The sequence below is a fragment of the Cryptomeria japonica genome, chromosome 4 (assembly GCF_030272615.1).
Source record: "Cryptomeria japonica chromosome 4, Sugi_1.0, whole genome shotgun sequence".
Lineage (NCBI taxonomy): Eukaryota > Viridiplantae > Streptophyta > Pinopsida > Cupressales > Cupressaceae > Cryptomeria > Cryptomeria japonica.
Genome location: NC_081408.1, coordinates 632,901,123 through 632,912,344, shown reverse-complemented (window position 1 = coordinate 632,912,344; position 11,222 = coordinate 632,901,123). Strand labels below are relative to the sequence as shown.

The 11,222-nt window shown below is 37.4% G+C and overlaps 1 protein-coding gene across 1 annotated transcript; it reads right to left on the bottom strand.

Annotated features, from left to right (window-relative positions):
• Positions 1-4,375: 4,375 nt before the first annotated feature.
• On the bottom strand, positions 4,376-5,980 carry LOC131079024 (probable inorganic phosphate transporter 1-3). Its single transcript, XM_058016886.2, has one exon. The coding sequence runs from the start codon at positions 5,978-5,980 to the stop codon at positions 4,376-4,378; it is 1,605 nt and encodes a 534-aa protein (XP_057872869.1).
• Between the last annotated feature and the right edge of the window lie 5,242 nt (positions 5,981-11,222).

Below are 11,222 nucleotides of genomic sequence, written 5' to 3'. Positions count from 1 at the left end.
AGGGTGCCCCACGCCCCTATCCTAGTCTTTTGCTCTGAAATTTGGTGTGAAGTGCTGTCTCAGCCTGCTTTTCCCGGATCTGCAACTTGCGGCATCGTCTGAATCCCGAAACCTGCACTTATATCTAAAAAGTGTATGGTGGGCGGCTATATAGGGTTTTGCCTTAGTCAAACCCCCGCTTCGATAATTTCCACCTCCACGAATAGCCAAGTTGTATTGTAAAAAGTATTGTGTGTGCAGACCTTGTGTGTGTGCAAGATCCTAAGATGCAAGTAAGCAAACTAGAGCAACCTAGAAAGTAAACCCTAATTGCTTGTAAATGATAATGTAAATGCTCCAAATCAAGATGCAAAGTGATCTAAAGCATGAATAGAAATGATATAATGAGACTTATGCAAAGACATGAAAACAACATGAAATCATACCCAACCCCAAGGGAGGGGTACAAGCCAATCTTCAGTCAGTAATCCCCTATTTCTCTTCAATGCCTTCAAAGCCCTAAATGGATGAATGAAATTGATAAATGCTTGATGGATGGATGTTGAATGTTGTTGAAGTCTTCAAAGATCTACTCTTTCGCTGCATCGAAGGTCCTTGAAAGCCAAAATTCTCATCCTTTCAAATGAAGAAAGAGAGCTCTTATATATGAAACCCTAGGTCTTAATTTCAACTTTTGGCCGACCTAGAGATTGAATATCCTACCAATTTCTTGGGGTTAAGCTTTATTTTATGATTGGATCGCGCTCCTAAAATTTCGGGAAAAATGTCCGGGACCATGTGTACTCCGGGCGCCATGGTCCCGACAACTTTTCACCAAATTTTTAGGGCCGTTGGATATGATGATTTTAGATAGAATCCCGAAGTTACAGGTGATTTCGAGATGTTTTGACCCCTGAAATCAAGCCCCCAAGTTCAAAATAGGACCTAATATGGGAGATGATAAAATAGGACCTTAGACCTAATTAATTTAATTAATTAAGTGCTAAAGGGGAAATACGATGCAAAATGCAAAATGCAAAATGCGCCAAGGCAGGTGCTAAACTAGGTGTGAAATTGTACTACTTTAGCAAGTGCATACAATTTATGATGCTACACAATCAATACTAGTAATTCTTCAATAAATTTATATGACTATTTTATCTTCTTTTGAGGACTTAAATTTTATGGAGGAGTTGATAATGAAGTTGTTTGACTAGAACTTGAGTTTCTATTTAGGTTAGTAGAATAAGATGTACCATCTTATTCAACTTCGATGAATTTTATTGATATAAATTTGAATTCTATTTATATGTATTATTCTTCATAAAAATTACATCATGAATAACTATCTAAGTTTTTATAACTAGACCATACAATGTGTAGCCTTTTGTCTCCTCATTGTATCCAATAAAATATATTACCAGTTACACAATTATTTTTTTGTCTTCTTTATGTAATTAAATGAGTATAAACAATGTAACCAAATACCTTAGGACGACCTACATTAGATTTCTTTCCACCTCACACCTCATAAGAAGTCAAATTCTCTAAATTTTTAATCAAATGTCTATTTATCAAGTAAATAAATGTAGCTACTACTTAAAACCAAAAATTATTTATAATATTATTGGCCTTAAGAATGTTTCTAGCCATCTCTACAAATGTATGGTTCTTATCTCCATATAATCCATTTTGATAATGCCCATATAAATAATAGTCAATTCAATATATTTTTCTATATATGTTATAAATTTTTAAAACATAGAAAAGAATTTTGACTTCAATTTAATAAAATATTCATTTTTGTTGATTGATAAGGTCTATGTTGGACCACTAATTCAACTAGCATAATTCCTCTCCAAGAAGAGTATCGCTATAGTTTACCAAAACCTTCACAAAATTGATCATATCATTTAATAAATGGCAATTCTTTCACCATTTGATTTTAAATCATTGTTTTAGGCCTCTAAAAGTTGAGGTGTCCATACCTCATGTGTCATAATTGTTGAAAATTTATGTGTTGTTCACCTTAAATAATGGTTATAATGTAATATTTAATCATGACAAATTTAGGGAATCTAGGGATGCATGTGGTGTATTGGTGCAAGAGCACCCTTCAAAGGGCTCCCACCATTTGATTTTGATTGTGTTCATGCTTCTTTATGAAGCCATTGTACATACAATAAGAGCCATGTGCTCATTGGTCCTAGTTAGGGTCCTAGTTGAGGTCCTAGGGTCATGAGTCAAAGTTGAGTTTTCTTGGAAATAGAAGGTATGTGTGCCTTTGAGGTGTTTAGGGGTCCTTCTTAGCATGGTGTTGTCCATAGGTTGGCCCAATGTGGGCCTAGGAGTCAAGAAAAGCAACATTGAGAAAGTTGCTCAAAAGTTGCAAAAGTTGCATGACAACTTTTCAAAGTTGTCAAACAACTTTTCCACCTAGTGGTCAAAATCTATAGTTTAAGCATGGACAACCCTAATATGGGCACACAGATCAAGGAGAGGATAGTATAAGTAGTTACAAACCCTAAGATAATGGGTTGGATGTCAGATGTTGTATGGCCCAAGTAAAGTGACTTGACTGTGACTGCAATTTTGTTGCCAGTTAGCACAATGGAGAAAAAGAAGATTGTTAATGGATTGATTTTCGAGAAAAACTATGTTGTTTGTCTTGTATGGTGTAATTTCTTCCATTTTGAGAATTTAGGTTAGGTTTTGATTTGTAAGTGAGGTGTGTTTATAAATATTTTGTAAATTGCCTTCTCACTGTCCAGTTTTGGACTGTTTTGAGAAAATGGGTTCATAACTTCATTCCCCATTGTGGAATCACCATGAAACCATGGGGAATGAGAGTCCAGACCCTATACTATACTTCAAAGCAAGCAGGGCCTTGGAAGATGCAGGGAGGCCATCTAAAGACCCACTCCTAGGCGAGACTGAATAGCGCCCAGCTAGGAAGGGTTAAGTTGCAGAGGTCTTGGAGAGCAAGGAAGGTCAGAGAAAGAGGTACCCTTTGGAGGAGTTGTAGAGGGGTGAGTGGAGCACCATTGGTGTGAAGGAGGAGCTTCCACCAATCCAGACAAGGAAGCAAGAGCACCAAACCTACACTGTGACCCTGGCAGGCCTAAAAAACCCTCTTTAAAAACCCTTAAAAACCTTAAAATCCACCAAGGGCAGTGTACGGACACTTGGAGGCCTAAAAACAGGAAAATCCTTGAGTCCTTGCAAAATGAATAGTAGGTCTTTTAGGAAGTTTCACAAGCAAGTGCATCGTTTGAAAGAGGGAGCCCTAAAGGACCAGGTAGGAGGCCTAATTGGTCACAATCCTTGTAGCCCTATTTTGTAGGCAAAAGACAAAATTGTGAAATCAGTATGGGGTAGGAAGCTTGAAACCTCTTGGGGGCACATGAATGGGTGGAAAAACCTTGTATTGGTCCTGACCCATCCTTGCTAAGACCTAGGAAGGTGTGGAATAAGCCAAACCCTTATTAGCCTAAGTAAGGGTTCCTTGAAACTCATGAGTAGGTGAGACCTTAGGAGTAGTTTATCAAATTGTTGGTGGGTGGATTGGGCAAGGTCAGGGGATTCCACAAGTAGAGGAAGTCCTAGAGACCCTAGGGTGTGGTTAGAGCACCTGGTGGTCCAAGGAAAGGGTCCAAGAGCATAGACTAGGCTAGTCTATCCCAAACCCCATCCCATCATATATGGGTTGGACTTTTTTGGGCCAATTTAAGCTTTTATTTTGTGGTTCTAACCTACATAACATTTTGTATCGAAAACATATAATAAGCACAATATATTTGTTATCTAAGATTTTGATGTGTCTCTTATAATAAACTATGAAATTGTTTTCATTTGTAGAAAGCATAAATGATATAACAAAATAGAAAATGGTGTAATGTGATGAAGGAAGAAAAAAAGATGTTTCCAAAATTGACAACTTTATAAAAGAAAGCTTATTTCTATTAATATCTTCTAAATTTGTGAATGCCTAGTAAGAACTCCTTACCAATAATCAAATTTAGTGAACTTGAAATTCTAACACTATCGCTTTTCCATTATTCATTTTAAAATTGCGTAACATACCTAAAACGTCTACAAAACATCTTTAATCTTTATTTGAAATTTTCTAACTGTACTAAATACATTGCATAAACATTAGGATATACACAGAAAAACAAACATTCCTACTCTTTACAAATCATGAGCAGAACCATGACCAATAGCTTCGATGATCAAGTATATCAACTTTCGATTTGCCAGTCCATAAAATCAACGTACAGATGCACAACTCGCTGTTTCCCTAATGAAACTAAATATCTTACCCAAAATGACTTGTACAGAAGAATAAACGTCACGATAGCGAACTTTTCTGGTCTTAAAGTCTGTCATAGTTGGATCAATGCTTTTCTTTGTATCCAACCGCATCTTCATCGATCTCGCCCGACAATTCCTCGAGTGATTTCCCGTTCGTCTCCGGCACAAGAAACGTGCACACAAACCCCAGCGCATTCATTCCAGCTAGCACAAGCAACGCAGTCCTAATGCCGATTCCTCTAGGGTACCCTGCATTAGTCTCCTGATCAAGCGGACTCTGCGCAGCGTACAGAAATCCAAATGCTCCGACAATCGCCCCTGCTTTTCCAGCCGCCGCCGATATACCATGGCACGTCGATCGCAAATGTGCGGGGAAAATCTCCGCCGGAACAATGAAAGTGGTGCTGTTGGGCCCAAAGTTGGAGAAGAAAACTGTAAAAGAATAGAGCACGACAAAGGCCATATTGTTGCCCCCGCAGAAGTCATCCCCGCATTTATGGCCTCTCCAGTGCTCATACGGTATTGATATGGCCAACATGAAGACCGTCATGAAGAAGAAGCCCATGAGCTGAATAGGGATCCGTCCGATTCGGTCTATGAGTAAGACAGTGAACCAGAAGCCCGGTAAAGCTGAGCACAACACAATCAATGACTGTGCTCTTGCAATTCTGTAGACCTCTTCTATGGCGTTCATGTTCTTCCCAGAAGGAAGCCATCCAATGGCCGTGAAGATATCTTTCTGGAACAGGTTCTGGCTGTAGAATGCAATGTCAAGGAAGAACCAGGAGAATGTAGTGCCTAAAAGATGCCGACCATGGCGTACTAAAAACTCTGTAGAAAACAGTCCGTAGTTAACACTATCGTCGTCTTCAAATGCTTGTGGGTCTTCGTCGATTTCCATTTGGAGAACCTTGGACATGTCAGAAGCGGCTTGCTTTGCATTCCTTGCGACCAGTACAGTAAACCGCGCGGTTTCAGGCATGCGCATGCGCCAGTAGTAGGTCAGAACAGCGGGTACAGCTCCCACCATGAGGATTATTCTCCACACGAAATCGGCCTGCGGAGCTGTGGAGAGACTAGGGTTTTCTGCGAACACGGGTCTCTTATATGCATGGTTGAAGCACGCAGAGACCATAATGGCAACTGCGCCGCCAGCTATGATTCCGAAGCCTTGCATTGCGAACACGGCGGCCATGAAAGCCCCGCGGGTTCTTTGGTTCGCGTACTCCGACATGATCGTTGCGGATAACGGGTAGTCCCCGCCGATACTTATCCCCAGCCAAAAGCGAAAGAAACAGAGCGTGGTCATCACGGACTTGGCCGTGTGACCATAGGAGAGGCTGCTCCCAATGGTGCTGACGACCATGAACATGAGTGTAATGCCATAGATTCTTTTCCGTCCCATTTTGTCCCCAAGCCATCCGAAGAACAGTTGCCCCACCAGAGTTCCGCAGAGGGCCACGCTATTGACCGCTGCAGCCACATTCGGGGGCAATGATCCAGGATTGCCTGACGCTGGATCGTAGTAGTACAGCCGTCCGAGAAGCTTTGTGACGGTACAGATGCAGAAAAGATCGTACGCGTCTGTGAAAAAGCCCATACCTGAGATCACTATGGCCTTAAAGTGGTACCACTGTGTCTTCGCTTTGTCTAGAGCAGAGAACACTTCCAATTGCGGCTTTGCCATTGCGGCGCTTCTGCTTGCTCTTCGCCCCTATAGATTTCAAAACCTGAAATAAAAGTTCATCCTTTTGTCAATATTGTTCCACGTATCTTCAAAGTTTCCAATGAAAGAACTTGGTAGCTTCGCATTCTTCTAAATATTTACAAGCGTGTTTCCGAAGAGTTGTAACACTTGGACATTCATTTGCGTTCACCTAAATCTTAGGAACTAAACATTAAAAAAACCATAATATAATCTAATGGCTTTTAAGGTAGAGAAGCATATATGCCAGTTGCACAATGTTACTAAACATCTGCATCTAGCCTATCGAGCCCCTATCTGAACCGAATTATAGTCTCGCTCAGCTCTCTATAGAGATCTACCTCCTTATTCTAGTAGGGGATTCCTTTGCCGCTAGCTAGGATGCATTAATTTATTTAGTCGAAGTGTTGGGCGAGCAGTCTGTTAGCTCCCCTTTCAGTAATTGAGTGCATTTCAATGATTGTGATAGTATTTGTTGATTTAATATCCACATTTTTTGATTTAATACCTAATATTTTTGACAACATTGCACCAATGATTGCGACTTTGAAGTTGTTATTGTTGGTGATGACTACCCATAATTGAATGAAATGTACCCTTTAGATGTAAAACACAATGAAGGATTTGATGTCATATCAACACACAAGTATTGGTCTCACAATTTTTTGGGTTGTGTTTGGATACCTTGGCAAAAAGCATGCTGATGTGGCATCATATTTGATGACTTGGCCTTGAAACCTTAGTTATAAGTAGGGAACTTGCCAAGTAAGCTACTGTAAAATATTGGGAGTGATTTGAGATTTCCATGTAGGATTTTGAGAAGCACAAAGTTAGGGTTGCTCAACTATTGGGTCCTCTCCCCTACATTAACTCAATGGAAAAGGAAAAATCAGCGCTTCAAAGATTTAAAAACATAATCTCGAATGCTTTTTAGTGGTTGCAGAGATCATTTATGCTAACTGCACAATGTTTACAGTAAACTGCATTTGCCTAAAAATATTTTTAATTGTAGACTTTAACATAAGATTTATGAACATAATCCCCCTTTTCACCTAAATTATAGAATAACTAAGGGAGAAGGGTCAATAGTTGAGCATGTTCTAATAGTTGCAATAGAACTTGTTGAAGCAATGCCTAATATTTTTTTATAACATTGCACCAATAGTTGTGACTTTAAAGCTGTTATTGTTGATGATGACTACCCATAATTGAATGAAATGTATTCCTAAAATCTAAAAAGCAAAAAATCATGTGATGCCACATCAACGCACTAATAAAACATGACTTAGTGCACAAGTATGGGTCTCACTTTTTTTGGATCTTTTGGGACACCTTGGCAAAAAAATATGCTGATGTGACATCATGTCTGATAATGTGGCCTTGAAACCTTAGTTTAAGAAGGGGACTTCCCACATAAGTTGCTGAAAAAAATTGGGAGTGATTTGAAATTTCCAAGTAGGATTTTGAGAAGCGTGAAGTTAGGGTGCTCAATTATTAGATCCTCTCCCCTATCTTCTTTACAACTTCAAATTAATATTACAATAATATATTTTTCAAATAATCAAAATCAAACAATAGATAAATAGATAAATATGTACTGCTAACACTAAAATCATCAACCATTTAAACCTAAATATTGATTTAAAACTAGTACATTTAATTCAATCATGCAATTTATTTTATTATAAGAATTTTAAATTTAGGTTTAGATACATAAATAAAAACAAATTTATGTGAGTTGTTGGTTCTAAATTGAATGACAACCTTGCTTTCCTAAAAAATGTTCAACATATAAGATAATAGCAAATTAAACTTTACATAATCTATAATGACATTATAGTTTTTGTTTTCTTTTCTAAACATTTTTTTTTTTAATATTGAAACAATAAATTTACAAGTATTCAAATTCTACTAAGAGGTAGTTGAAAGAAAATAAGATTATACAAAATAACATTAATTTCCACTATAGTTACCAATGTCTTCTTCCAGAAGATAACAATTATGACCACAAACATGTATTAGATGCTCCTCTTTTGAATCAATTATAGTGTTCTCAAAAATGATTTTCACATTATGATTCAATTAGATTTTGTACCATAGAAACAAAAGAAAGTGTAGACACCTAAAAATGGTCAACGCTTGCAAAGTCATGCTTTAACATTTGCGCATTGCCTCATTTTAGGTTTTTGCGTCACATTAACATTTATCCTATGATTCGCACTTGATCTTTATCATTTGCGAGCATCGAGTCATTCTTCTGTATTCTTCATTCATCTTGTCTTCGAATTTGGTCTTGTCGACAACAATCTTCAGTCATGATTTTGGTCGATCTTTGTCCTTGTCAATCTTGTCATATTGTGATCGATTCGTCATCGATCCTTGTCCTTTTCAATCATGTCAATTTGGTCAATTTGTCATTGATTTTTGTCAACCAACCTCAATCAAATCATTTATCACATTGGTCCTTTGTTAAATCAAAATCATGATCGACATTAATTATCTTCAATCAGGACCTAATTGTCATCCTCGCATTGCTAATTCACCTTCTAGGGTTTCATGATTTAGTCATTTAACCTTGCTTATCATTTTCTTCCTTTAGGATTAATAAATTATTTATTTATCCTAAGTCTTCTCATTACAATTAAATGTTCATTTAATTGGCTAATTATTCCTCTTTGTGAATTAATTAATAAATGACAAATTATTAATTAATTTACCTAATTTTCATCAATTTCTTAATTTCTAAATTCTTAATTCTTTAATTTCCTAATTTTCTAATTCCTAATTTCAATTTCCTCCTATTTCTCTCTTAAATTCATGGAAATGACATGTCAATTTGTCATAAATTTGTCATAATTGACAATCAAGCAATTTTGACATAGAAGTTGTCATAATTTGTCATAAATTATCAATCAAAAAATTTTGCATAGAAAGTGCATAATTTGTCATAATTGACATAATTGATTTGCAATTTCCATTTGAATTGAATCATGCTAATCTTGTCATCTCTCCAATTCTTCTATAAATTGGATGATCTTCATCAATCAAAGCTAATTGGTAATCAGACTATCGAATTTCTAGTACTCTTGATCAATAATCTTGTCTACTTGCTTTCAATTATGTGTGTGCACTTGTAGGTGAGATCCACAATCCAACCATTTGAAGAGGAAAGAAGAACAATGGAGCTGCATGAAGGAGCATTCAAGTCTGCATCTGGTTTGCACAATCATTAGTTTTGTATGCTTTGTTTTCATGTCTCTATTGAATGTTGTTTAGGATAGATCGTTGCAATGAGCTTTTGCGATTGAGCTATAATAATTAATATTTTGATATGTTTGTGATGATTCCTAATTTCCTAACGTACATTAATTGGTGAACCCGACGTGAACACTAATCCCTTTTATTGTGTTTTTAGTGCTTTTGAGTTGGTTTGCAGGCCAAAAAACCCAAAAATAGGGTCGTGCAGGGTTTTCTGGAGACTTCTGCGCCTGTGTGAAGCAACTTGCGCCTATGTTCAGCATTCTACGCTTGTGTGGATGACATTCTGTGCCTGTGTCATGGGTTCTGCGCTTGTGTCATGACTTCTGCGCCTATGTCAAGTCCAGAACAGAGGTTAAAACACAGTCTTTTACTTGAAATTTGTTTTGTTTTTGCATTCTATTTTCTATTTCTTGGTTTTTGGTACTAATCATCTGTGCAGAATCTTGGCATACGCATGGCAAAGACAATAAATGAAACTACTAACACACTTTGTGCAGGATCGATAGTCAAAGAATAAGCGTATCAAACTCCTAACTTGGGTTTTTGCATGTTGCCTTGGAGAAACAATCAAATTTTGTGTTTGCATTTAATTTTTAGGCACCTAGTGATTTCTAAATAGGTTGGAATGAACATTTGTTTGCTTTGATTGTTGAGTGTGACATTGGAGTAGGAGAGTATGCTCTCATCCTTCTTAGGGTGATCAGAAATCCAGATCTTCGATACCATGCTCATGTCTTTGATTGTGTGTCTCCTTTAGAGGGCCTACCTTCCCGACCACTTTGCTTTTGCAAGCAAGTGATAATCGTGAGAAGGGAACGACCCAAAGTGAGTACGGCTAGAATACCTTGGCATTCTAACTCACTATAAAAAAATACCTGATGGGTGAAAGCTTTGAAGGAAGTGTTACGTGAGAATTGCAGTTACTTGGGAAGTGATGACCCTTGAACTCTTTCTCATATCAACATCTAAGTAGGGCCTCTTGGTCTAAATCATGCTTGTGTGACTACATTTGTTTGGTATCTTGATGGGCTTAATGTCTCAATCACGCTTGCGTGACATCAAGGAGTAACACTTAACAGAAATCCTTACTAAACACCTTGTTTTTAGAGGCCAAAAACCCTTCTAGTTGCTTGAGAAGGACAAGTTCGGATACTTGGAAGAGATACTAAGTTCACCATGGGGAGATTTCCATGGGGATTGATGCTTGGCTGCCCTGAGAAGTGATTGTCGTGGAGGGGAGCCCGTGGGGTCAAGCATCTATGTATTCTCCTTGAATCCCATAATGAGTCTACCTCTCAAGTACCTAATGTCCTTGCCTACCATAAGAAATGTGTCAATGAGCATGATTGTCTTGAGTCTGAGTTGAAATATCTTGTATTCTTTTCTTGTCAAAAGTTGAATTGTATCTCATTTCAAGAACAAGGCAAATTGATCCAACATAAGAGTAAACACAAGAGACATTCATCCAACAAAAGTTCAACAAAATTCAAAAACACTGCCAAATATGGTTGTCAAACATTGTTCAAAATTTTGTCTCAACATGCATGTCACTTACATTTAAGTTCATCCTAAGTTGCATTTTGCAAAGTTCATTGTCAAGTACCAAGGTTAGGTTTGACCTAAGTCATACTCCTTTGCATATCAATAAGAGTCATCCACTTGCATATGTCCTCTTGCATTAAAGTCATACTATTGTCATACATTTATATTTGCATACCCTAAGTCTCTTCATTAAGCTTAGGTCATCATCATATCATATTAAGATCACTTGCATATTAATTGTCCCTTTGCATATAGTGTCAAAACTAGGTCTTGTCATACTTGAGTAATCCAAATCTTTAATAAACCCTAAGTCATTGTTAGGAAGTCTCGACCTTATCAAACCTTTTTTCCTTTTGTCATCAATATCATTTCGTCAAACCTAGCTTAGTATCTAAGCATATAGGGGAGACATTGTCATCTT